The 12,280-nt window shown below is 47.4% G+C and overlaps 1 protein-coding gene and 2 long non-coding RNA genes across 4 annotated transcripts in view; 1 reads left to right on the top strand and 2 right to left on the bottom strand.

The window, feature by feature from the left end:
• Positions 1–12,280, bottom strand: part of LOC144226801 (uncharacterized) — a 497,259-nt gene that overhangs the window by 237,325 nt on the left and 247,654 nt on the right. The gene's annotated exons all lie outside the window — the stretch shown is intronic.
• Positions 1–12,280, top strand: part of LOC144226800 (uncharacterized) — a 221,983-nt gene that overhangs the window by 187,376 nt on the left and 22,327 nt on the right. The gene's annotated exons all lie outside the window — the stretch shown is intronic.
• Positions 8,771–10,754, bottom strand: EPDR1 (ependymin related 1). Its single transcript, XM_077758312.1, has 2 exons — positions 10,550–10,754; positions 8,771–9,340 (listed from the first exon to the last, which is right to left on the bottom strand). The coding sequence occupies exons 1-2, from the start codon at positions 10,719–10,721 to the stop codon at positions 9,036–9,038; spliced, it is 477 nt and encodes a 158-aa protein (XP_077614438.1). The 5' UTR covers positions 10,722–10,754; the 3' UTR covers positions 8,771–9,035.

Below are 12,280 nucleotides of genomic sequence, written 5' to 3'. Positions count from 1 at the left end.
AATAATGATTGAAAATTGTTATCAGTTATCTTCCCAAGTCAAAGGCATTTGAAGTGAACCTCAGTCTTCTCATTTATGAGATGGGACTAATAATAATAATGGTAGTAAATAGTATCTAGCTTAAAGGTTGTTATAGAGATTAAATGAGAGAATCAGCATAAAACTCTGACTGGAGACCCTGACAAAAATTAAGTGCTGGTTAATGTTCTCTAAGATTGAGGTTAATATTATTTTGATTTTCTGAATCCTTAATCCAGTGTATGCAAAATGGAAAGAACCATGGGAACCGTAAATATGAAGAGAAAGTCACTGTTATTTTACAAACTAAGGTTATCTTATCCCCAATTGTTCCTGAGCATGGCTAGGGAGAAGCACGCAATTCTGCCTGTGGGTATCTAACAATGGAGAATAGACATGTATCTCAGAGAGCAGGCCGGTTAATGGGGCAAGGTGGGCGCAGAGAGGGCACCAACTCCGTGGGTCACCACAGACCACATCTAATCCTTTCACGACTTACAAGGTCACAAAAGTTTGATTTTGTTGATTCACGGAGGATTGGTCAGACTCTCAGGGGAAAGACAACAAAGGTGGGAAGTGTCTGACATTCTGGGTGCCTATTACTCGCAAAGCTGTCTGTTACACACTTTATAAATGGGATTTCGTTTAATCCTAACAAAACCCTTTAAAGAAGTAAGTAGACAAAACTTAGGCTCATGGGGGAGTTTCAGTAACTCGTCCCAGGTAACAGGTGACCTGATCAGCATTTGAACACAGGTATGGATGATTTCAAGCACTCGTCCTTTCTATTATACCACACAGCCTTCCTCAGAAGCTAAAATACCCTAACAAACTTAACTGCGACAAGAGGCTGGTATATACGCTAGAACAATGCAGTATTTTACAATGGTGTTTTCAGCCATTCCAGCGAGTGGAATACTCAAACCTGCCACTTAGGACATTCACTTGTGATGACAGATTTCTCAAGAAGGAAATTTCCAACCAGAAACGAATCCACCAAATCTGTAAGAATATTCCAGACCACAGAGTGTACTGAATTCTGCCTGACCCATACACCTGCCCAAATCTTCCTCTCGGTTTTTAGGGTTCTTCTTCATGCACGTTGGCTAAGGCTCTGACCCGCCAAGGTCTAGGCAAGGTAGCAGTAGGCATTGAGGCCAATACTTTCTTCCCAAGTCCTTGCTCCTTTTCTCTGGGGCCAGTTGGTGTGCTCTGTGGCCCTTTTTGCTCAACTAGGAATACTAGGATTTACGTGAGCTGCGGTTCCTAATAGAGTGGACAGACGTCATCATTTAGTTGGCTCTGGGCTGAAGCTCCTTTGGCTTCTACTTCCTCCAGTTGGTCCGGTCTACTTCACTAGAGTTCTGCAGAGGTACTTGAAGGCCAAAGCCTCAGCTCAATAATGGTGATGATTCCCTGGGCCCTGTCTTCTGAGCTCACGCCTCTGTGGATCCTTGACAGAAAGAGGGAAGTAAAACCTGGGTATTCTTGGATCCTGGCCAACATAATAACACATACCTTTAATCTTATATTTGTCCCCAACATTCTCCACATATCTGCCAGATCCCGCCATTTTCTCTCCTGGACGCGGTTCGGTGAACACTGCCAAATCCTTGGTCTTCGATTTCTTAGCTAAACTCCATGTAAATCAACTTCTTTCTTCTAAAACATTTTGTCTGAAAACAAAGGGATGACATTCCAGTGCATCAACCCCATTCTAGCAGCACCTGGTTGGGACTGCATCCCAGTGGTGATCTTGCTTTAATTGAACTTTATGATTTCTCCAGCTTTTTAGCCCTGGGCATGCAGACCTTCTCCTTCTGTGGCTTGAATCTCTGAAGAGCTCATTTATCCTTTCATTATGAGTTGGTCTTATTCTTTCAATCACAGAATTTAACCTTATTTCCAAGTTGGGAGGTAACTAACTTTAGCCCATTTATGTCCGACTTCATTCAGTAAAAGTGTTACTTATACTTTTCCAGAGACATATGGGACTCATCTAAAGGAAGAATTTATTAACAAACTTATTTTTTAACAGACTGCTTGTACTGAATGATTATACATAGCAAGAATCTGGGAAAAACCTTGGGGCGCCTGGGTGGCTTAGTTGGTTAAGCGTCCGACTTTCACTTAGGTCATGATCTCGCGGTTCGTGGGTTCGGGCCCCGCGTCGGGCTCTGTGCTGACTGCCGGCTCAGAGCCTGGAGCCTGTTTCAGTCTGTGACTCCCTCTCTCTCTGACCCTCCCCTGCTCACGCTGTCTCTCTCTCTCTCTCCTAGAAAAAAAAAAAAAAAAAAAAAAAAAAGAATCTGGGATAAACTTTATCTCCATTCCAGGAGCATCTGCTGCAAAAACCATAATAAACTCTTTTATTATCCAAACTATATGAATTATCTGAATTGTTTCCCACTCTTCCTAACCCTTGACCCAGGAAATACAAAGTTTTCATACCTAAACTGGGAAGATAAGGGGTTTAAGGAAGAGTAAGATAGACCAGTGAGTTTTCAAAATCACGTGGTAACCCACTGTTATCCAGGAACTGTCTGCATAATAATATAGTTCCATAAAAGTTAAACTGAGAAGTGTCCCACAAGGTTCAATTACTACACATCTGAGCACACCAGAATACTGAACATTAGTTGTTCTTACTAGACAAAATAAAAATTATTTCACATTTACTGAACTGAAAAGCAGTATTCCCCAAAACAGTAGACGTTCTCCTTCAGGCTCTTTTCCTTCCTCATAAAATGGCAACATCTACTATTGGGTGCATAGATCCTAGGCATGTGAATACTTCTGAATTTCTGGTAGAAGGGGCCAGTGGTTCATAGTTCAAGGAAGAACTGTCACTATGGGAATGCTAACTTACAGGGGAGATATCTGAACTGAAAATCACTCAGGTGTTGCCAGTAATGGCTTGAGCTGTTCTCATATCTATTCAATATACATCAATAGCTCTGGATTGAGAATTGATGATGATACACCAAATGATGTCTCCTCCTCTTCCTTCTCTTTCTCTCCTTTCCCTCTCCTTCCCTTCCCCTTTCTCCTCCCCAATCTATCATTATTCTTCAGTTCTCTTTGCTATTTGGGACATACACCACATGTGCTAGAATATATAAGATTTCTAGAATCATGATATGTGATGATATCAAATAGGACACATAGGAGTATTGGGACCCTCCCAAAATCTTTGCAGTGCTATTGGTTACTTTTTGTGTAGTGTGAATCCTGGTGATAAGAACTTGTGTGTAGTTGCTGATTTGAGAGGAAATTATAAAAGTTGGTTAAGTGAAGGGAAGTTTAGCCAAAAAGAAACTTCACAAAAGCAGACAGCTTTGTTGAGCTTGAGACCTCACTTTGAGTTCATCCTCATTTCCATGATGCTAATGTATACCATAAATCAGTAAAGATTCCTGAGATTGTGCAAGCCAGACCAATCTATGTATTCACTTTATTATTATCCCCAAGCCCTTAAAAAGGCTAAAGCTGCTAAGAAAAAGTCGTTTAACACTTTAAAACCAAAAGGTTCTGCCAAAACAAAGAGCCTTGCTAAAAAGAGACAGAATTGCGACTGTTGATCACACATACCCATTGACCAATGTGATTACAGAGTGTTTCAGAAATAGCTTCTTTTTAATGTTTATTCATTTCTGAGAGAGAGTCAGAGCGTGAGCAGGGGAGGGGCAGAGAGAGAGGGAGACACAGAATCTGAAGCAGGCTCCAGGCTGTGAGTGGTCAACACAGAGCTAGACGTGGGGCTTGGACCATGAGATCATGACCTGAACCGAAGTCAGACGCTTAACCAACTCAGCCACCCAGGTGCCCCAGAAATAACTTGTATCTAAGTTTTTTTCTCATCAAAAGTGTTCAATACAACTTGATTTTTCCTGGTATTCTACATGTTCCAATGGACTTTGATGAGAAACTTGGCTTTGCTGGGATGTACTCACTCCATTAGGTAGGACAAATACAACATGACTCTAAGCAAAGGTACTGTTTCCACCACAAGGAGTGGAACAAAACCAAGAGGCCCTACATTGATAATAATATATATAACTCCCCACGTGTCTAACCCAAAATGCTACTGTTAATCAAATAGGTATGTGTATTTAGTTAACTGAAAACTTCAGTAGTTTAGGTTGGGGCCTCCTGGTTGGGAAACTAGTACGTGTTTTCTCAACCTGGAGAAAGGTTCTCAATCAAGGAGATTGAGAAGTTACTAAATAAAGTACTTCAGGTTCAAAAAATCATTTCATAAGATAACCCATTGACTTATTATTTGTACTTTTTGGATAATTTTCTTTATTGAAACTATAGAGCTCAGCTGAAAATTACAATGACAGCAGTCATATTTTAGTAAGAAGAGTACCAGTTTTGCCATCAAAAATTATCCGAAGGGGGCGACTGCGCGGCTCAGTCAGATAAGTGTCTGACTTTGGCTCAGGTCATGATCTCGTGGCTCGTGGGTTTGAGCCCCACATCGGGCTCTGTGCTGTCAGCTTGGAGCCTGGAGCCTGCTTTACATTCTGTGTCTCCCTCCCTCTCTCTGTCCCTCCCCTGCTCACGTTCTGTCTCTCTCTCCTTCAAAAATAAATAAACATTTTTAAAAGTCTTTAATTATCCTAAGGAAGGATAAGAACACTTAGCTATATGATTTGAGCAAATGTATGTTAAAATAAATATGAAGTATGCCATTGGGAATAAGGTAGCAGCTGCAGCAGCCTAGCACACACACGTATGCTCAGATTACCTACACTGTGTATGTTGTATTCACTGCAAATCATTCCCAAGTTATAGAATAATTGATTGCTGAGGCTCTATTACGTTTTCCACCATTAAGTATGGAATAGATATTATAAATGTGCATTAATTTTTGCTCTAATGGAAGCAATGTGAATTTTTAAATTGGGATACCATAAAAGTGAGCATCACTTTCCCTGAATACAATATGCAACAAATTATAGGCACAATCTTTCTCTTCACCTGTAGCTGAGCTACTAATACTGCCTTAAAACAAATAAAAAGGTATTTTGGTCATCATCCTAGCACAATTCCTAGTAGAAAAGATGATCGATGCTGAGAGATCCATATATAAAGCCAACTTTGTCTTTTATTTATTTTTTATTTTTTTTAACATTTATTTATTATTGAGAAACAGAGAAAGACAGAGCATAAGCAGGGGAAGAGCAGAGAGAGGGGGAGACACAGAATCTGAAGCAGGCTCCAAGCTCTGAGCTATCAGCACAGAGTCCGACACGGGGCTCGAACCCATGAACCATGAGATCATGACCTGAGCTGAGGTTGGATGCTCAACCGACTGAACTACCCAGGCGCCCCAAGTGTGTCTTTTAAAGAGATGCCTTTAAATCTCATACATTATTCATGAGCCTTTGCCTCCTCCAGCTGAAGTCATTTTAACTCAGTGAGAACAGCAAGGACGCCATTACTACATTTAAGCTGCTTTCAACTGAAGGAGGAAGAGAAGAGCTACATGCTTGGAAAAACTGAAAAACACCCTTTGTGTTACAGGTGAATACATAGGCAAAGTGATTTAAAGTCACAGAGGGGTGGGGCGCCTGGGTGGCCCAGACGGTTGAACACGCAACTCTTGGTTTCTGCTCAGGTCATGATCTCACCATTCATGAGATCGACCCCACATCAGGCTCCGTGCTGACAGTGAGGAACTTACTTGGGATTCTCTTTCTCTCCCTCTCTCTCTGCCCCCGACCCCACTCATGCACACACACACTCTGTCCAAAATAGATAAACATTTAAAAATATATAAAAATAAAAATCACAGAGGGAACATGCAGAGGGTGGAGTTTATAAAGGAAATCCAGCAAGAGGTAAGTAAATGACCTTCCAAATGGTGTGGAATTTAGCGCGGGGTGGGGGTCGGGGAATGAAGAGACTGTCAGAAATGTCCCCAGAGGTCTCAACTCTTTGGCCTTCTTAACACATTTAAATAATCTTGAAACATGTTTCAGTTTTAGGAAGTGCAACATTATCTCAAATAGCAAAACTTCGTGCAAGAAAGTCACCCTGATAAGAGAGCGGTGGGGGACAGAGAGGCCAGGCCCTTCGCCTCCCGTGGGCCAGTGAGAGCAGGACGGAAGGCGGTGGCGAGGGATGGGCCCTCGGAGTTGGAGGCGGAGGGTAGAGAACACCCAGCACGTGCGTGGGTCCTGGCACCTTGTCTCGGGAGAGGTGGAAGCCGCTCCAACGTGGCCTAAGGTCAGAGGCACCGGGCGGTCCTTTCATTTGTAGGAGCAAGTCCCTGCCCTCCGCACCAGCCCTCTTCTGTATGACTCCCACGTCCCCCAGAGAGTGTTTCCATAAGACTCGTGACTAGGGAAGGCCCCCCTTCTCAGGCTGGGGTGGCAGCTGGGAAAGAGAGAGCAGCATGAGCGCTGAGGCTGGAAAGGAGGCAGGCCTGATCAGCAGGCCAGGGGGCACGGCGCTAAGGAGCCTCCCCTTCCCTTGACACAGCAGGGGCCCAGAGGACACCAACAGAGGTGGAGTCAAGGCCCACTGATAAAAAACCCTTCTGCAGGGGCGCCTGGGGGGCTCAGTCGGTTAAGCGCCCGACTTCAGCTCAGGTCATGATCTCATGGTTTGTGGGTTCGAGCCCCGTGTTGGGCTCTGTGCTGACAGCTCAGAGCCTGGAGCTGCTTCAGATTCTGTGTCTCCCTCTCTCTCTGACCCTCCCCTGCTCATGCTGTCTCTCTCTCTCAAAAATAAATAATATGTTAAAAAAAAAAAACCCTTCTGCAAGAGAGACTTTATTCATACCTGCAGAATGGCTCAACTACTAAAACAGGCCAACAGCAGCACGCAAGGGCATCTGCATGCCCCTGAACAAAGGAAAAGGAGTTCCTTTCCTTTCTGTGCACTGGGGTGGGCAGAGCCTGAGATCCCAGGCTGAGGGGACACGGGCCCCTCTGCAAGGGTTGGGGACCATCGTGTGGGCGGAGAGATAGGAAGTGGGCAGACGCTGTCACAACGGCTTTATCGGGCTGGCCCGGCTCGAAGGGAGCTAGAAGGCCCCGTGTGTGCATTCCAGATGCCGGCCTTGCTCGGGCCTCGCTCTGCTCTGAGACCCCAGGGGCGTGGGCCCTGGAGATAACGGGGGCTCAGTGCCGCCCTGGGACTCACAGAGCAGAGGATGGCTTCGCGAGAAAAGAGCAGGGGAGACAGAGGCTGTGAAGATCTCGCAAAGGCCAGCGAGCATAAGAGCCTGGACCTGGATGGAGGCTGAGGGGGACCCACAGGAGCTACGCTGACATGCTCGGGACACTGATTGCCTGTAAGCATACAGGAGAGAAACGGGCCGAGAATGCCCAACTTCCAGCCCAGGAAACGGGGCCTTGAGAGAAAGAGCAAGCCTTTGAGAGAGGACAGCGACCCCAGGAGACACCTTATTATTCATCAGAGAGGAGTTTCAACTCCCGAATAACCAAGAGAACCCACATATATGACAAGACTAAATGTATGAAAGAACACGAAGTGCAATTAAACTTGTTTATTGAAATAAACTGAGTAATACAGATTGTTTTCAGCATGTTACAGATGTCACACATTTCTCCTACTAATAGGCGATAGCCAGATGAAACGCAATCGCCGAAAAATCTAGAATAATAAATTTTATTACTTAGACTCTCCCTAGAGGTCAGCAAACCCAACCGAACCCTTGAACAGATGAGGAAACTAAGGACCAGACAGGCTGGCGTCCCCCACTCTACAAATGTTTAGGGCACTGACCATGTGCCAGGCACTTATTCGGTGCTGGGCATATAAAAGTAAACACGACGCGGTACCCGTATTCAAGCAGCTCGTAGCCAAGCTAGTGGGTGACAGTGTCCAGTAAGCAGGAAGCGAGCACACAGCCGAAGCAGTATCATGAGAACAGCATGCTCAAGCTACAGGGTGCACCCGATCCGGGCTCGGGAGCAGCATTCTGAAGGTCAAGTGCCGGCTGGCCTGCCAGGGGTGAGCAGAGGTCATACAGACACAGAGGGTGTGAAACAAGTGCCCCAGGAAGGCCCAGGTGAGCGAAAGGTAGTGCATTTAGTTCATCAAAGGAGTTCAAGTACAAAGGAATCCCTCTTCTGGATTTTGAAGACAACAGTCTCCTGACTTCCGACTCAGTGCTATTTTGAGAATACTACCTGTCTTTCTAGATCCCCCGACAAATACGTGATGATTCCGCACGTATGTATCAATACTCTTGCATAGTAAAAAAGGAAGCATACATAGCTCATGCTTCCCCAGGTACAGACGTCAAGATTTTCAAACCCTCTCGTTTTACAGTGTCTCTTGGAGGCATGATTACTTTGCTTTATGGCCTTTCGTTTCCTCCCCAGATTTACATCACTCGGGTCATGCCATAGAGCCCTTACTCCTGGAAGGGAGTTTAAGGAATCACTACGTCGGTGGCCACAGGTGCAGGAGGTGGGGCTGGGGGAGGACTCAGCCCCCGGCCCGGCAGTAAAGGAGCCGTTGTCTGTAGAGCGCGTACAAGTTAACAGTAACACTGACCAAGATCGTCCTGCCTTTTACTGTCACCCGGTGGCAGCTATCTTCAGTCACGCCAGTGATGAAACACTGCTCCCCGCCAGGCACAGCGCTCCTGCCGGCCCCGCCCGCGCACGCCAGTGCGCCTGGACACACCTGCGCACGCGGGGGCACGCCTGGACACACCTGGCACGCGGGGGGCACACCTGCGCACGCGGGGGGCGCACGCGGGGGCACATCTGGATACACCTGGCACGCAGGGGGCACACCCGCGCACGCGGGGGCACGCCTGGACACACCCGCGCACGCGGGGGCACACCTGGACACACCTGCGCACGCGGGGGCCAGCGCCCGTGCAGGCTGGGCGCCTGACTGAAGTCCCCGGGTTGCCCTCCCTTCCGTTCCTGTCCCCGCACATCCTCCAGTCCAGTCCCTTCTGTAAACAAGGCGCGAGTAGTCAACAAAGTATGTACAGAGAACCCCGATCGACGTGCATCTTCCTACAAGGAGGACATGTATCTCCAGGGGAGGTTCTTACTTCTCGAAAGCCTCACGTCCCTTTCGAGGTGGGGATGACGTCCGAGGCCAGCACCTCTGCGCTCACGGGCTTCCCACGAGCAGTCGCCCCCCAGCCACTCCGCCCGGGCCGCCTGGCAGGTGCTGGGCGGCGTAAACACCGAGGGGTCTTCAATGCCCAGCTGTATGTCGAAAAACCGCGTGGACAGTATCACGCTGTAGTTCTTGGTGAAGGTTTCCTGGACGGGGTAGCAATCCTTGGCTGTGTAAATGCCAATCCAGGTTTCATCTGTAAGAGGGAGGGAGGGTGACTTTGTGATGTAGAAGGCAGGCGGGACGACCGTGTTGTGTTTTTTTTCTCTTGTGGGAAAATATGCATAAAATTTACCATCATAACTATTTGTAAGTCGTTCAGGGGCACCAAGTACGTTCACATTGTTGTGAAGACATCACCACCCTCTGTCTCCAGAACTTTTTCGTCTTCCCCAGTTGAAACTCTGTGCCCTTTAGCACTAACTCCACACTCCCCTCCCCCAGCCCCTGGCACCCCCCCCCATTCCACTTTCTGTCGCTGAGAACGGGACTACTCTAGGCAACTCACGTAAGTGGAATTATATAGTATGTTTCCTCTGCTGACTGGCTTATTTCACTCAGCATAATGTCCTCAAGGTTCATCTACGTGGTAGCATGTGACGGAATCCCTTCCTTTTTTAGGGTTAAATAGCAATCCATCGTCTGTTCTCACATTGTCTGTTCTGGGTATTCATTATTCTGCTGAGGGACACCTGGGTTGGTTTCCACCATCGGGCAGAATTCATTCATTCATTATTCACTCATTCCTTATCATGAAGAATGCAGCTGCAAACCTGGGTGCACACGTATCTTCTTGAGCCCCTGCTTTCCGTGCCTTCAGATGTACACTCAGCAGTGGAATCGCTAGGTCATATGCTAACTGTATGCTAAACTCGGCGGCGGGGGTGGGGATGGAGGGAACTGTTTTCACACGGTTTTGGCCTGTTTCCCACACACGCCCTAACGCCTGTGTATCCGAAACAGCCTCGGGGTGGGCATGCAGAGGCACCGCCGAGAACAGCTTCCATTCTGTACACAAAAGCAGATGCTCAGAATAATGGGAGTGGATCTGGACACTGTAATTTGAGGAAGTGACACAGGGACTCTAACATATACCTTAGACAGACGTCTTCCGTGTCCCAGATCTCAGGGTTATTAAACGTCAGAGCCAAGGCTAAGCCCATAACAGCCAAGGTGGTAGAAAGGTACAGGTGGTGCTGGAAGGCGGGGGTGTTTCAAATAGGCTTACACCCTGGAGCTAAACGACTAGTAGAGTACACACGGGGGCTCCGAAGCAGGTGGGGGGGGGGGATGTTAAACAATTGGATTAAGCTTTTAAATGTTAACTACCTTCCTTAGTGGACTTAACCTTTTTTCCCATCATGCTTCCTGGGACGCAGCCCTTGGATATTTTTTGAAGCCTTACACGATCTAGCCGACTTCCTGTCAGACCACTCCTGGACGGTGATCTGCTCTAGGGGTCCCCCGATGTAGTACTGGTCCTCAAAGGTGGCGTTCTGAGGAATGTCTAGAGGGTCCCAGGGCTCCGTCAGGGTGATCTTGGAGCACTGCTTGGTGGCTTGTTCAATCTGAAACATCACTCCATCCTTATAGAGCAAAATATATTCAAATAATCTGAAAGACAGATATAAAGAGACCAGATCAGGACTTTGTTATAATCATCATGCCTTCGGTCAGCGCACCGTCCAAAGGCCTGCGATATAAGTTACTCCTGGAATAGAACAAGCAGAAAAAATAGTTTGGCTTGATGGGCAATCATTTATTTGTTTATGAGCACCAGGCGCTTTGATAACCTAAATACAAAACAATTAAGACTAAAGAGTTCAAAACTGAATATCAAATAACTGAGCACCTATTATATGCCAGACTCTGTGCTTAGGCTGCAAACATGGGGAAGACAGGGCCCTGGGTTAACGGCTGGTTTGTGACCTTGGAGCACAGGGACACAAGAGGATCTGGCTTCGGCTTGGTTGAGTTGTCCCTGCAGCACTGAATCGGGAATTACTGGGGTGCATCAGGAAGCTGCTGAGGTCAGACCACACACCTGTGCCCCATTGCCTCAACTGTCAGTCATGAGTAATGGGCTTTCGGGGTGAGGCACAGCTGCGTGAGAATGGGCCCTCCTCCCATACCCGTGGGGGGCCGAGATGAGCAGGCGGAAGGTGAGGGGACCCCGGAATGACTGGTTTCCCGTGCAGCTTGTCCACATGCTCTAGGCCTCGTCTCTCCAGCCCACGCGTACGCCCCACGTGTGGAGTGAGCCAGAGGTATCCCCGGCTGGGCTGGGAGTCTGCAGACGCCCCCCGTCACCCAGCACATGGCACTGTCACACGTGTCACACAGTCCTGCGTCTAAAAGTTAAGCAATCCAGGAGAGGGATTCCGAAATGTGTCTGATCGTCAGTCTAAGACTCAGGCCACTGCTGCCGGTCCAGCAGAGCGGCTGCAGCCCTGAGCTCACCCAGTGAAGAGCCTCGAGGGGATACTTTCGATGAGCAAATAAAAGGCAGCCAACGTATGACCTGTGGTATGTGAGGCTCACTCCACTCCAGCCTCCATCTGCCTCCAGGGCAAGCCACCCCACGTCCAAGCTTAGAAAGTACCTTCTGGAAAAACCATTATAAAGGATCACTATCTATCTGGTCAAAATGGTACCACAATTTTAGTGTTATGCTCCCGTTTTCTACGGAGCCAGTATGGAAATATACACAGGACCTCATTTTATATATTTAGATATACCTATCCTGCTTCATTCCAGGAAACACTTGAAATGGCTTATGAGGGTCAGACCCATGCACAGACTTTTAGAAGTGGGAGTGATCGCAGAAAGAGAAGGAAGCGTTCATTTGCTGCGACACTGCTCCCATAAACGTGGAGCCGACCTCTCATAATAATACACGTGCAGGGTCCACACCCTCAGAAAGCCCTTCGAAGGAGATGGGGCTGGATTGTCACTGTCCTCTCATGCCCAGTGAAGTCCCTGGCACGTCAGTCTAAACATTCGTGGAAGGAGCACAGACACCTGGGTACCCGAGTGGCTCAGTCTGTTGAGTGCCCAACTCTTGATCTCTGCTCAGGTCATGATCTCATGGTTCGTGAGTTCGAGTCCTGAGTCCGGCTCTGCACTGAGCATGGAG

Source organism: Crocuta crocuta, unplaced genomic scaffold (genome assembly GCF_008692635.1).
Source record: "Crocuta crocuta isolate KB4526 unplaced genomic scaffold, BGI_CrCroc_1.0 scaffold103, whole genome shotgun sequence".
NCBI lineage: Eukaryota > Metazoa > Chordata > Mammalia > Carnivora > Hyaenidae > Crocuta > Crocuta crocuta.
This window is presented reverse-complemented; position numbering and strand designations above follow the sequence as displayed.

Bases quoted from the DNA above. Each gene is read 5' to 3' on its own strand.
- EPDR1 (XM_077758312.1), bottom strand. From the start codon at position 10,721: ATGTTTCAGATTGAACAAGCCACCAAGCAGTGCTCCAAGATCACCCTG. The intron at 9,341-10,549 runs GTAAGGCTTCAA...TCCCTCTTACAG, and splicing joins CAGGAAGTCGGCTAGATCGT to ATGAAACCTGGATTGGCATT.